At 43.7% G+C, this 14,618-nt stretch overlaps 2 protein-coding genes across 5 annotated transcripts; both read right to left on the bottom strand.

The window, feature by feature from the left end:
• Positions 1–435: 435 nt before the first annotated feature.
• LOC140223498 (uncharacterized) lies at positions 436–2,832 on the bottom strand. Its single transcript, XM_072295337.1, has 2 exons — positions 2,647–2,832; positions 436–1,268 (listed from the first exon to the last, which is right to left on the bottom strand). Exons 1-2 carry the CDS (start codon positions 2,830–2,832, stop codon positions 591–593), a joined length of 864 nt encoding a protein of 287 aa, XP_072151438.1. The 3' UTR covers positions 436–590.
• A 5,035-nt stretch (positions 2,833–7,867) lies between these two features.
• Positions 7,868–13,395, bottom strand: LOC117863563 (helicase SEN1). Of its 4 annotated transcripts, none has more exons than XM_072294809.1 (9): positions 13,254–13,395; positions 12,607–12,730; positions 12,157–12,520; positions 11,369–11,920; positions 9,998–11,098; positions 9,583–9,910; positions 9,137–9,386; positions 8,796–9,012; positions 7,868–8,312 (listed from the first exon to the last, which is right to left on the bottom strand). In XM_072294809.1, the coding sequence occupies exons 3-9, from the start codon at positions 12,283–12,285 to the stop codon at positions 7,998–8,000; spliced, it is 2,892 nt and encodes a 963-aa protein (XP_072150910.1). In that variant the 5' UTR covers positions 12,286–12,520; positions 12,607–12,730; positions 13,254–13,395; the 3' UTR covers positions 7,868–7,997. The 4 variants fall into 4 exon arrangements, with proteins under 4 accessions (XP_072150910.1, XP_072150911.1, XP_034603237.1 ...); XM_072294810.1 differs by having other exon boundaries at positions 12,157–12,530; XM_034747346.2 differs by lacking the exon at positions 12,607–12,730.
• Between the last annotated feature and the right edge of the window lie 1,223 nt (positions 13,396–14,618).

Raw genomic sequence — 14,618 nt, forward strand, 5'->3', positions numbered from 1 at the left:
ACAGAACAATGTCATTCAGGAAGACACCACCATCTGAAGATTCTGCAACTAGCTTGGCAATTCGAACCGCAATTTCCAACACAGCAGTATTGGTGGGCGCACAGGCAAGTGTCCTTCGGCCCTTGATAAGCATGGCCCACAAGATAGAGCTGATGGTTTTCGTTTTACCTGTCCCAGGGGGTCCCCATAATAGCTTTATCGATGAAGAGTTGTTATCCATTAACGAGACACAGTCTGCTACTGCATTCAGCTGTGAACCATTTAGATTGAATTTCTCAAGGCCAAGACCATCAACCAATCTACGATAAAAAAAAATTGAGATAATGACCAGCTGCCTGCTTCCACTGCCTTCATGGGAAAATGATCAAGTCAGCCATCATAAATAATGTGATACATAGAGTAGAGAGTAAAAGAGCACAAGGGAGGGCTATCTAACTCCACATGCATAGAAACACGATCATCAATATCACAGCATTAGATATGCAGGAAATTTAGCAAAACAGCGGTGAACTCTTGAGGAAAATCCTTCATGGAAAACCAGGAGGAGATTAAAGCTTGATGAGACAGCAATTTAGACATGAACTGTGACGTTAAAATTCCAGGCCCAATACATATGCTGATGTCTGGAAAATGAATGTGTCAAAAAGAAAGGGTATGTTGCTTACTTTGCGTGCATATGACCAGCACAACCTTGGCTTGAATTGCCACACCTTATTTACGGGGCCACAACTCTTTTTGTTCTGAAGCTCATCAAGATTAGCATCATTTTTTCCCAACAGAAGGCATCTCCATATGCGATTGTATGTCTTCATATTTATAAGAAACACCAAAAACAACGGCCCTTCAGGAATATCCGTATAAGGATCTGCCTCAATAGGAATGGTAGATGACAATTGAACTATACACCAGTCAGGACGGAATCCATTTCCTTTCCCACGTTTGCGAACTGAACCTAACACAAATGATGCCTTGTTTCGTGTCAAATCAGATATGTGCCTTGGTTTTTGTGAGGACACGACTATTATATCACGCTCTGCGGGTACATATGTCTCCCTTGAATTCTCATCCTTCACTGGTTCTGCAACTTGAAAACCAAGTATTGACTTCCTAGAATTAACAGTTAGCAAATGGGTTACTTCTACAAAGTTTGCCTGAGCATAACCATCTAATGATGAGGATATATAAGTGTGTACTTCTTCAATCAGCGGCCAAGTAAAGGAATCCAAGTAACTCCAAAACGACGTGAATGTATCCGGTATCCTCTTGATCTGCAGTGAATATCCAGGTGGCGTATTAGTTCAGCTTGATCTTAACAATGGTGCTATAGTTAATAAAGTCCATCAGTGAGCAAGTAGAGAAAAATACTAAAAAAACGTGTTACTAGACCCATAGATGAAACATTTACACATGGCTACGATTAATTGCAGTGTCAGAACAAAAAAAATTATAGACAATGGAATGACCAAGGTTAGAATTTATCTTTTACCAAACATTCGAATCCACCTGTGTGGCAATTGGATCCTTGCAGACAGTAGTAGGACTAATTTTCAAAAAAAGGAATTGATGAGTATTTTGTACTTCTGTCCAATAGAATCAAAGGACCCCGAGAAATAATAACTAAATTCTATTGACATCAATATACCATCTGACTGAACTTCAAAAGAAAATTCTTGTTGGAATCTTACTAAAGAACCAACTAATTTTATGAAGTAAGTATCAAGCGCAAACACCAGTATAAGAAACAAAAATCTTGTTTGAATCTTACTGAACAACCTACCGATTTTATGAACCATTGAAGTATCAAGTGCATACAACAGTATGACACTGCAAAAGAAATTTTCCCCAGAAGATCTGCTTCGAATCTGACCCTGTTCAGGAAATGGCCCAATGCTACACTAACAAACAGCTGTGAAGGTCTAAAGCTAACAGAAAACACAAAACAGCAGGAATCCAAAATTCGTAGCATATTCAAGCCCCACTCACAATCCACATCTCTGAACAGGGGCAGGGAATGCCGCATACACGTAATAGTCGGCCAAGGCGACAGGAGTACTGCTAGGATCGGAGGGGGCCACCTGTTGGGGACACAGTCTTTCTGCAGTTACTGCAGAGGAGCTTCCATGGGAATGGCATTGGGGAGCAATCGCTGGCCTGTACGGCTGTACCTCCATACTCCAACGCGGTTGCAGCCGTGACCTTCTCGTGGACCGATCTAAGGATTCGGTCCCCGGCCGGCCGGCGAGCGGCTGCTTGTACCAGCGCGCGGGCAGCGGCGATGAGGGCAAAGCACTCACTACGTAGTTAGGCCTCATTCCCATCTCAACGCCTCCGTAGTTAGGCCTCATTCCCATCGGGCCTGCATCTTCTGGGTTAGTTAGGCCACAGTTTATGGGCCCCCAGCTAAATGGAGCTGGGCTACGAGTTTGTTCCAGCCCAATCTACAGCTGAGAGAGAGGCCGATAAACTTCACAAGAAAAAACGACAGATCTTAAGGCATGAGAGTATGAGCTCCTTGGAGACGAGTTTTTGCAGCAGAGGTACAGATCATGCAATTTTGCAAAACTGCTGCTCCTTGGCTAGCCGAAAATGGAAGCAAAATACAGACACAGAAAAAACAAGTTAAGGCGCGAAGGGAGAAATGACAACCTTATGCCTCAAGAGGTCCCTGTTGAAGATATCCTTGACAGACCAAGAGAACACCTGACGTTCAAGGTAGCTGAGAGCGAATGTGGCGTCGTTCTTCTTCACCCTCGCCCAGTACCTGGCCGCATCCTCGAATCCCTCCTCTTCATCCCTTCGCCGCTTCTTCCCCGAGCGCTCACCGTCACTCATCTTGCTTCTCCTCTCTTCTACTCTTTCGAAGAGTAGCAACCCGCTCTACCAGATGAACAAGCTAGCTAGGAGGAGGAACGGGAGGAGATGCAAATGGAAGTAGCATGACGGACAGAGGGAGGCCGTTGGGTTTCGTTTTGTAAGGTCGATGATTGAGGGGCGGGGCAGTCATGGGATATGAAGTGCTTCATTTCGCTCGAAAAACCGTTGCACTTCCCCATGGGAGCACCGGGCACGCGCATGATAAATGCAGCGAGCATGGCATATTGGCATCCGTAGCTTTACTGAACGCCCTACCACGTAAGTCCATCCCATGGGTTGATCCGATGCGTTTCAAATTCTTTTTTAAACCGAGGAATTCATATTTTGAGACGGGCCGTCTGCTTGAGGAAACTGACTGCTGCCGCACGATCAAATCAATGGGATATCTGGATTTTATGGAACACCAAGCGAGCTGAAAATGCAGCAGTGCTACTACCAGATACAGTTCTGTGAAATTACAACATACGATCGGCCACTCCACACAGCGTCAATAGCAAGCTACTCTGGTGATGGTAGAATAGGACAAAAGAGGTATAGGAATACTAGAATACATTGCATTGTCAAGCTTTGCACCACAATTCAACCACATGATAACTTGGTAAAAACGGCAGTAAAAGTAACATGGAGAAACAGTAAAATCATAAAAAGCGAGTCGAGCAATCAGTGTCCATCGAGCTCAAGTAGCAGTTTAACAAGGTACTATAGTTTTCTCCAGCAACATCATAGATACAAATTCAACGATCCTTTCAGGGTAACAGAAAGTAAAAATGCCCACGCCAAGTACTCAATCGAAGTAATCACCTTGGGAGCCCCTGATCTCTCACGAACGGCGTTTAGGACAGGTTTCCTGCAAATAAAGAAAAAAATACTTAATTTCTAGTATCTAGTCTTGTTAATAATTGTTTTCTACGGCAGCTCCATGTGATCATGATACAATTCTAATTTCAATAATATAAAATAACTGTAACTCCGAAAGACAACATGGCAATAACGGTCTCGTTGCATTCAGAAATTTCATAACAAAAGTGAGCAGCATGGCAATGGGTACCACTAAATTCATTTGAAAATAGTAAGAGCTGAATGTCGCTCAGATTGGCAAAGAGAGTAAAGAAGATTGAGCTTGTGCAACATGTCTGCATCCATCGAGCTCATATGGTTCAACAAAATAAATGCAACCATAATATATTAGCTGCATCTTACCTGCCAATTTCTTCCTTCAGCAGAATCAAGATGAAAGAGATGATGTTTGGCAACACATAAATCTTTTATGGACGGTATCGCCACCCAGGCCTCTGCAAACAAAACGAGGGAAAACATTAAAATCAGCTAATCTGGTAACAAACGGTAAGAAGACCTGATTTTGGAAGGAACTATTTTACCTTTCAGTGGTTCGTCAGGAGCAGACACTTCAGCAGGGAGATTTTACTGTCGATGCCTTTTATACTCAGATGTCTACTGTATGGTGCCAGTTGGACACTCTCTGCACTGCTGGCTATCGTACCTGTGACTGCTGTCACGCTCTCCGAGCTGAGCGCGATTTCTGGCGCATCTACGAGTTCCTCACTCGGCTTCGACCGGAGTACGAGCAGTGTCGTGCTGAGCTACTTGCATGTCACCCTCGTGTCTCACTTGTGGAGGTGCTCACTGCTGTTCACTATGAGGAGACTCGTCTTCGTGATGTTGGTCTTCTGACGCTTCCTCCAGTGCCCACAGTGCTTGCGGCTTCACCTACGGGGTCTTCTACACTAGCTCCTTCGACGACATCTGTTTCCTCGACAGCTTCTTCGGCTGCTACTTCACGTGCTCCGTCGTCTGGTAAAGGCCGTCCTTACTGCATAGTTACTTTCTCTCCAAACTCAGTGTTGTAGATCTACCATGAGTTTGAGGGGGGTGTTAGAGATCTACCATATTGGATTATCATCATTAAGCTTTTGCAACTTGATTACTTGTGTAAAGCTCGCCTGAGCATAACCATCCAGCGATGAGAAACTATCAGCATGCACTTCTTCAATCAGTGGACCAGCAAATGAATTCAAGTAACTTTCAAGTGACGTGAAAGTGTTTGGTATGCGCTTGACCTGCAACGAATACCCCAGATCATTTTAGTTAAGATCTCATTAGAATTAAATTTTAAGTATGTTCAATACCAGGTGTGAAGTGAGCAATGCCGGTAAACTCAGCAATCTTCATTGTCAAGCCGTGAGCAATTACATAAAACAAAGAACAAATTACTTGATCCATCAATGAAATATTTGTGCATTTTCTGTGATTATTGCAGTCGAGGGCACTTATATATTGCAACCGGATCCATATGAAAGGAAGACAACCCGTTTGGTACTCCTATTCAGCAGCAGCAGCAGCAGGAACAACAACAACATAAGGATATAAGACGAGGTGTAGCTAACAGATCAGCACAGTCCAGCCGAATGAACCAAGAAACCAAAAGAACTCTTGAATTCTACAATACGTGCCAACAGATTTTATGAACAATAAACTATACACCTAAAGATCAGCACTGTCCAGCAACTGAACCGAAAAAAACCCCTCAAACTATAGCATACTAAACTACAGATTCAATATGTATGCTCTCAACTCACTCAAGCTCACAATGTACTCGGTAGGATTTTGTGCTGCAAAAGCAGCTTTGGGTTTATCTTGTTCTTACAGAACTGTAAAACAAAGCCTTAGTGGCTGATGCTAATGGCCCTGATGGCCCCTAAAAGTCAGGACACGTCCTGAGGAGAACAAGTGACTCTCCTAACTCTACTCCCTAAAGACTAGGACCTGCTAACAACCTTGACCTGTTCAGCCGACGACTGGCATACTGACTGCCGACTGCTAACTGAATCAAAACAGAAAGAAAACACTAACAGATACTGAACACAAAGACAGGAATTACTGTCATCACAATAAACTGCACATGACAAACGTGAAGCTGCCAGTATCACCAATGCAATGGGAAAAAAGGAAATCGCAGGAAGATTCTACCCGAAGCTGATGCTACATGCTATTCAGGGAAAGTCCTAGGCTCGCAAATACAACAAACCATACGGGATAGAGCGAGGCAAACAACAAGCACCTAGCGTGCAAGGCCCATCTGCAACCCATACCCACATCTCTGAACAGATGCGAATACCACACGCATATGCTAGTCACCGAAGAATAGACAGAAATACCAAATCCGATCGAAAAGGCGGCAACAGTGAGAGTAACCGCCATCCTCCCGTGCCATGGGCAGGCACCGGGGCAGCGGCGCCCCTGTTGCGGTTGCAGGCACGCACGACATCATCTCCCGGACCGATCGATGGACTCGACCCCCGGCCGGCGAGGCGGCGACCCGGTACTCCGGCAGCCGCTAACGGCCACGCAGACGCAGCAGCAGGACGAGGATCGAGGACGATGAGGAAAGGGCCGAAGAAGAGGTCGAGATGGGCCTGGCCCGTTTGAGGGACTCGGTTGGCTGGGCCACGTCAGGCAGGCGCTAAATGGACCTGGGCTACGGGCTCGATCCGACCAGAAACAAAAATATTTGCTATGGCTTCCCGCTGGAGCCGCGGTGCACCTGTCTTCAAATTGACTGCGGTTCTAAGTATGATCTGTGCATCTATCAAAGGGTGAAAAATAGTAGAAAATCTTAAGATGAATAGTTTGGTGTGCGTGCAAAAAAAATCTCTGATTACTTTATCGCCACAGGCAGCACAGATCGACCCAAAACCAATAGGATTTAAAAGCACATGATATTCCAGATTTTAGACTTTGCAAATCTGTGGAGCTTGAGAAGCAGAAAAGGTGACTAGGTGGAGCCGCGAGAAAATTAAAGCGTCACGAAATCGATCAACGATCATGCAATGCCAGGACAGTTCGACATGCATGAATGTCCATCGTCAAAAAGTGCGGATGTGAGGTGTGATGCTAAGAGCATCAGTTCTGAGTTCTCATGAGCTATACGTGCAGAACAAACATCGTAACTGAAATCAGAGCAGCAAAAGGACTCCACTTTTTTTCACGGCCTTGGAGCGGTATAGTCATGGTACCTGATGCCTGAGGAGGTCTCTGTTGAAGATATCCTCGATGGACCAGGAGAACACCGTCCGCTCCAGAGAGCTAGGGGCGAACCTGTCCTTGTTCAAGGCCAAGTAGCTCACCATGGCCTCCATCTTGTCCACCACCCTGATCACCCTGTACAACTTGTCCTTGTCACCGCTCATCTTGCTCTCCTCCCTCAGTAGTCGGTACATCTTCCTCGCCACTGTTCAGGACTTCAGGCAGGCAGGCAGGCAGCGAGTATGATGTGAGACGAACCGGCGAAATGGCGAGCTCGCGGACGCGCCTTTTTAGCACCGCGCGCGCGCGCACCCGGCTGGCTTGCCCGCATCGGCCGTTCGGATTCTGGGGCCACATTTATTTGATCCGGATGGTCTGGGCCGTTGAATGGATCGCGCGGGTACCGAGGCACGGGCCCTGCTGCTGCGGGCGTGGCCGTCGGCCTGGGAGTCGTTTCGCTTCCCCATGGGGGCGCCCAACGTAGGTGGTGGTGCCGTAATGACGTGGTGGGTGAAAGAGCAGCTGCAACTGCAACAAGGGAATGCAAGCTTTTCGAGGAAGCCAACCGAAGCAGGCAAGCAGATACATACTGTACCACTCAAGCTCAAGACTGAAAGATTCCTTAGGCCATGTTTAGTTACCCTCCAACTCCTAACTTTGACACTATGCAAAAAGAAGATTCTCCATCACATCAAACTTGCGGTACATGCATGGAGTATTAAATGTAGACGAAATTAAAAACTAATTGCACAGTTTTGTTGTACTTTACGAGACGAATCTTTTGAGCCTAATTAGTCAATATTTGGATAATAATTCACAAATACAAACGAAACGCTACAGTGTGCTACAGTGCTGGAACAGGAATTTTGCATCTCCCAAATTGGCCAACTAAACAAGGCCTTAATGGATTTAAGATTATCAAAGCCGGCAACATTTGAGTCAACAGGGGTTAAAAAAAGCTCACCAAAACACTTTCATTTATTCAGAGTGAGATTACAATATCAAGCAACAGACCATGTTACCGAGAGACATTTACCATGATACAAACTTAGAAGAAATGGATAGGGAGCCATATAGGGTTATGATCGCAGCAAACGCGTACACAAGTTAGCGAGACGAGACAGCACGGCAGGAATTATAGGCATAGCAATATCCTCAACATTGTCTTCTTTATTTGGAATAACCGGTATTGCAGTGATGATATCCTTAGCATCCTCTTCTTTATCCGGAACAACGGGTAGAGCAGCGATATAGTCAACATCCTCTGGTTCATCTCTTGGACGCTGCACTTCAGAAACAGCAACAATGTCACTTGACGAGCTCGCAGCATAAGGTGAAACACTTGTCGAAGAAGAGCCTTGTTTATTCAGCTCACTTGGAGATGGCACCTCAACCTGAATGAAAAATAAAATTTACGAGTTATTAAAATGTTCACTAACTAATTTCAAATTTTCTATATCATTCGTTTCTTTTACTGAAATAGTTAGACCTTTGTGGATGGGAATACACACTCACAGGTAAATATGTAAATAATATGTCTAGATCTACTTGACAAATAATGATTGTTTTTTTGTTTTGAAACGACAAATAATGATTGTTATTAACAGCATTATCTGTTGGTATTTGGATGCAATAACACTACCCGAGTTTGTTCTTCCGGAACCTGTAAATTTCTATGATGCCCATCATACTGTGAAACGAAATTAACGAAATTTCCAGTGAAAATACATAGAAGATATATCTTTCTTGCTAAAATATATTCTAAGAAAGAATAAAATGATGCATCGAATTAGAAAAATGAACATGAGAATTAGAGAAAATTAATTCCATATAATATAACTCAAAGACATTAGTGAAAAGATCCAGCGAGACAATACCCAAACGCCACAGTTTCTGGAACTTGTGAGGTGTCTATTCTTTTTCACATTAACTCTAGTGAGATCACTCTTTTGTTTAGCAATCACACGAGAGATAGCCTTGTTGCAGCTTCCATCGAAGAAACACCGCCGATCTTTCGCATTGCGAACTAGATCAGCCCAAATAGATCCACTACTCGATAAGGTTGTTGCATTTCCAATGATCCACAGGCAATATCTGTAATAAAATATACTTCATACATAAGTTATGTGCCAAGGCGATCAAAGAAAAATAAGATTGAGCATGGATAACAAAAGAAAGCAATGTTAATAGGTAGTAATAATACTGTAGATGAAGATACCTTGCTCGAGTCAAAGACACATTTGTCCGCTGTCTGTTTGAAAGAAAACCTACCAACCCATCAGAGTTGGACCTCACAGCTGATAAAATGATTATGTCTTCCTCACCACCTTGAAAGCCATCAACAGAATTAATTTTTACTTGTACTGGGTCAAACTTCATTTTCCCTAGTTTTTCTTGAATTGCTACAACTTGAGCAGTGTATGGGCATATGACACCAACTGTAACTTTCTTTTTAGTTTTGGAGCAAGCTGCCAAAGGAGAAACATTAGAAACATGCATGCTGATATCTTATAAAGAAAATAACATGAGAGCCAAGATATAAAGAGAAACATTAGAAACAACATCCATTGAAGTAGGAAAACATTGTACATGCTAGAAAACCTTTTAAAAAAAATTGAAATGTTATAGACATAACTAAATAATTTGTGAATAGGGAGAACATGCCTCTCTGGAGACTGCACAATATTTCTTCAATGACAACAACTTCAACCAAGTTTCTTCTGCTATGACCAAGTTCATCGAATTCCTCTGTTCCATCTCCAATATTTACAAAGGAGTAAGGACCAAACATCGAACCTGGAAGATACATCTTCTGGTGTCCATTTTGCATGACAATAGGAGCATCTGAGATCTTCCCGTCGTAAAAGCTGGTGTTTGGGAAAATACTAATAGATGGATGCATTCTGTATTGCACGTTAAGTAGATGTTTTCTGTGCCCAAGTGAACTTAACCTTTCAAAAAGACTTCTTCCAAATAATGCATCTGTGCAAACCTACATTGATCATGAAAATTAAATAGCGTCAGAAAAGTTATACCAAACAAATGGGAAATCTGATGCTTGATAGATTCAAGAACAAACCTTGCTTTTGACTGTTGCAGGCAATTGGCACTCATCACCAATTAGAACAGCATGCTTTAAGGTTCGCAACCGCAGAGGGATCAGCGTTTCACATTCTTTCAGCTGGGCAGCCTCATCAATGACAAGCAACTCAAGTTTTTTGTTGGTTATTACTTTTGACGAGCTAGATACAGTACAGAAAATTATGGAAGCATTTTCGGTACAAAAATCACGAATGACACGTTTTGAGGATGTTAGAGGAAGTTTCAAGCAGCTTAATAGCGTGTTCAGTTGCTCAAGGCATTTTAACCTCGCTTTGCCAAGAGTGATTACGCTAGAGTTTCTGGAATCGGGTTCACCATTATTATACATGAAAACTTCCTTAACTTCATCCCCAATATACCTCCGCTGAAACATGCTGTTGAAATCTCCAAGCATTTCGAGAATTGAAAGGATATTGTTGTAGTTCACTTCCAAGATACTAGATTTCGGGACATGAAACAATAATTCTTTGAAACATCTTCTAAGGTATGTATAAATAATGGTAAATCTTTTTCTGATGTAAGAGAAAAAGGAAGGCTTGTCACCTTCCTTTTGGTCTTGTAGATATTGGAGGTATTGGGAATAACCATTCTGAAAAAGATCAGACAGGGAAGATAGGAGATGTCTCCATCCAGTCATTGGTGCAAAGCAGCCAAGAAGCTTCCTTACACGGTCGTGTAAATATATCTCTTTGAGGTCACCATCAACACACATGCGTTGTTTATTGCCAATCAATAGAACATCTCCCAAGCAGCTTGTATCAAAAGAACGCTCTTTGATCAATCTCAAGAAACGTGAAGCGACTTGTTTAATGGCAAGGTTAGTTGGAGCACAGGCGAGTGTACCATGTTTCATTTCTCTCATTAACCATAGTAGCACACTGATTGTTTTTGTCTTTCCTGTGCCAGGAGGACCCCAGATAAGGCTAAAACTGCTGCTGTTGCGATGTATTTTGGAAATACAATTCAGTACAGCATCGTTCTGAGAATTGTTAAGGTCCATTGTAGACAACTTGGTCCATATGTCCATGCTGTCAAAAGAAGCAGCATCCTCTGTTCTTTCCTGACGAATATCTGGGACCTAGGGAAATCAGAAAATGGAACTGATCAATAACCATTTTTTAAAAGCAGCCCAAAATCTTTCAATAGCTACTTTGATTATGATGTGAATATTTCTGGATCATTTTTTCCATTAAGTTGCTATTTTCTCTGGATAGTAACATGGATAGTAAGTTCAATACTAATTTCTCTGTTTTTTTATCTCTTTCCTCTGCAAGTTTATCATCCGACAAAGAAGATATCATACTGAATTCCTCATATAAATTATAAATATGATTCAGGATAAACATACCGGCGGATAATGTACCATCTCCTGAATAAGGCCCCGATTTCTTCTGAATACTTCATAGTCAAGGCAACGCCATATTCGGATGTATGTCACAATGTTGAGCAAATAAGCAGCAAAAAGTGGCTTGATTTTTCCATCTTGACACTTCTCATTGGCAGCATCAATTATGCCCGATGATATGATCACATACTTAGATGTTGGTGAATCGTCATCTTCATCCCCTCCTTCTGTGACAAAGGCAACACGGTATGGCCTCCCGTTGCGAGTAATATCAGAAATATGCCCCGGCTTCACATCAGACAAGATCATGATATCACCAACACTGGGAGCATAACATTCAGGCTGATTACATGATTTAGCAGCCTGGGAGTCAGAAGCAACACAAATCTCGTATTTGCCTTTCTTTTCTTCAATCCATGATATCCTGACAGAAGGCATGGTTGATAGGGATTCCAAGCTTGATGACATCTCAGCTCTCAACTCCTCCAGCAATGGAGAGGTGAACCACTCCAAGTAGCTCTTGAGGTGACTGAATGTGGACGGTATCTTCTTCACCTGCATTCCAAGCCTCACAATGTTTAGCAACCAGATGCAGATCATATACTTATGAAATGATCAGAAAGATTAGTTGGTTCATGCAAAACCGGCATCGTATCCCCCGAGACCAGAGAATCTTTAAAGAGCTATACAGATTTTACTATCCTTATTATGAGTACCACCACGCAAGCCTTGATGGTGCCCACCCAGCAAAGAACTGATGACTCAAATCAGTGTGTGAGACTCGCACCAACCTTGTCCTTGAAGAGACCCTCGTTCATGACATCCTTGAGGCTCCAGGACAGAACCACGTCCACGAGGTTCGGCCACTCCTCCCCCGCGTCCTTCCTCTGCATGCCGCGACCACCGCCCCGTCCGATCATCTCCAACGCGCGGCGCCGTCGCAACGGCGCCCCGAAGCCTAGTACCTTGCTTGTGCGAAGAGCACACGAGCCCGGCGGCTACGGACCAGCCAGCGCGCCTGCCCGCTTCTTGATGAGTCAAAAGGAGGGGGGGTGGAGGGGTTGCTTAGATATTTGCATCTTCCTCGCTTGCCATGGCGGCAAGCCTCCGGACGGACCCAAGTCTCCGGGGTCAAGCCAAGTCGTCGTAGAAAATCTGCCAGTGCCTTAGTGGCTAAGCTTATCATAATACTATCAAGGACTTAAAGTATAAAAGTAGCATTTAAAAAACTGCAAACGTACGAGAAAAAGATGCAAGTGGAAGTGGAACCCAGATCGAATCTCTTTAGCTTTGCTTCTTCCTCCCCACCTGTCGTTTTCTTCCGACCATATGAATTTTAAAAGGAGATTACGAGCAGTAGCACAACTGCACAACCATAAGAGAGATGCTCACGTACGAGGTGACGCTGATATTGGACGAGATTCACAAGAGAGAGATTATTTTATTCCTATTTTTTCAATCATCAGCTGGGCTGCTTCTGTCAAGGACCTGGGCGCCTAGAGTCGGAGGCCCCTGACTCCTCAGTTCATAACTCGAACCAGGTAACGGCGGTGCCAGGGTTTTTGCCTGACTACCACAGCAGGAGGTGAGATTAAGACCAACAGAGAGAGGGGGAGGTTTGGGAATAACTTCTTTTCTTACTAAACAGGGGTACCTATAGGAGCTCTGCTCCATTGTTACTTGCGCCAGCCATAACTGCTAGCTGGCTAATTAATTCCATAATCTCTTCAACTTCTACTTAATTGCCTTAGAGATTGCAGCCCCTCCAGCCGCCTAAACCTCCTTGGGTTCTTCCAGGCCAATAAACTTTGTATGGCAGGTCATAAAATTTATTATCTGATAACTGTAACTCCACGAGCGATGAATTTTAGGGGGACAGTTAAAGTACCTGAAACCTGGCCCTGCTTATATGCAGTGATTCCATTTTCAGTGAATTCTCAGCATCACCCAGCTCAATTATGGCCTTGACTACTGCATTTGACAAATCTTTGTCATCGTTGACGTCAAAAAAACACCCTCTATCCTGCGCGTCCTTGATAATCTTCTGCCAAACAGAACTGCTGCTGGACAAAGTTGTCCCATTTCCCACTATCCATAAACAGTGCCTGCCAAAAATTCAAAAAATAAGGGAAAAAATAATTGAACCTCTTTACCTCATTGTGATGCACTCTTAGAGTTGAAAGGTAAACTATATAAAAGATTAGGAGCACCAAATGATCACATGTGGTGTGAGCAAGGAACTTACTTGGCCCTTGTCAGAGCCACATTTGTTCTCTGTAAGTTTGTGACAAAGCCAACTGAACCAGCTCCATTGCTCCTGACTGTTGGTATGATTATGATGTCTACCTCCGCACCTTGGAAACCATCCACTGATTTTACTTTCACCGAGAAACCATCATACCTACTGTAGGTTTTCCCAAGCTTTTCCTGGATAGCTCTAACTTGAGCATTGTATGGGGAGACAACACCAACAGAAGCCTTGCTTCCTGTCGAAACTGACTCTGCAATCAATAAAAACGACGAAGATAATTAAACACCTAATATTTGAGCCTTTATATTAGATTTACATCAAATCACGTTGTACTTATTATAGAAAGAAATACCGCACAACAATTAAACCAACAAAACTCATGGTGGCTTAGCATTTACCTTTGAACAATCTCTGCACAATCCGCCCAACTGCAGCAGCTTCTATTGTGTTTTTAAGGCTCCGCCATGCTTTTCAGTGGTTTCATGTCCACTATCCACATTTATAAATGAATATGGCCCAAAACATTTTCCTGCTAAAAACCTCTTGCTATAGTTCTTATGAGTGACATTTGGGCCGTCAGATATCTTGCCATCATAAAATGTGGCCACTGGAAACTTGCTTATCTCTGGATGCATCCTATACTGGACATTCAGAAGATGTTTACTGTAGCCCGACGAACTCCCTTTGGTTCAGCTTCCGCAGGGTGCTTTTGCTATAAAAAAGCTGGACGCTAACCAAAGGGGGAAACTCGCAGCAGCTTTGCCCGAACGCACCTGCTTTCGTGCAGTGTATTATGCAAAGCACCAGCGACCCTGCTTCCACGTCTGCGAAGTCCAAGGAAATTATCCACGCTGCCATCGGTAAGTCGTACCCCTTCGTTTCTTTTTGTTCCGCAACTCCTCGCCATTCCCCAACCGGAGCCCGACGCCTCCCCAGGTCCGGCCGGCGGCGGCGCTCCCCTCCGGCCGCCTCCTCTCCGCCCGGGAGCAAGCAGAAGGACCT

Source organism: Setaria viridis, chromosome 7, assembly GCF_005286985.2.
Source record: "Setaria viridis chromosome 7, Setaria_viridis_v4.0, whole genome shotgun sequence".
NCBI lineage: Eukaryota > Viridiplantae > Streptophyta > Magnoliopsida > Poales > Poaceae > Setaria > Setaria viridis.

Coding starts and splice junctions, on each gene's coding strand:
- LOC117863563 (XM_034747346.2), bottom strand. CDS start 12,285: ATGATCGGACGGGGCGGTGGTCGCGGCATGCAGAGGAAGGACGCGGGG. Junction 9,911..9,997: donor CTGCAACAGTCAAAAGCAAG/GTTTGTTCTTGA, acceptor TGATCAATGTAG/GTTTGCACAGATGCATTATT. Junction 9,387..9,582: donor ATTGTGCAGTCTCCAGAGAG/GCATGTTCTCCC, acceptor CTCCTTTGGCAG/CTTGCTCCAAAACTAAAAAG.
- LOC140223498 (XM_072295337.1), bottom strand. CDS start 2,832: ATGAGTGACGGTGAGCGCTCGGGGAAGAAGCGGCGAAGGGATGAAGAG. Junction 1,269..2,646: donor GGGACCTCTTGAGGCATAAG/GTTGTCATTTCT, acceptor TATTCACTGCAG/ATCAAGAGGATACCGGATAC.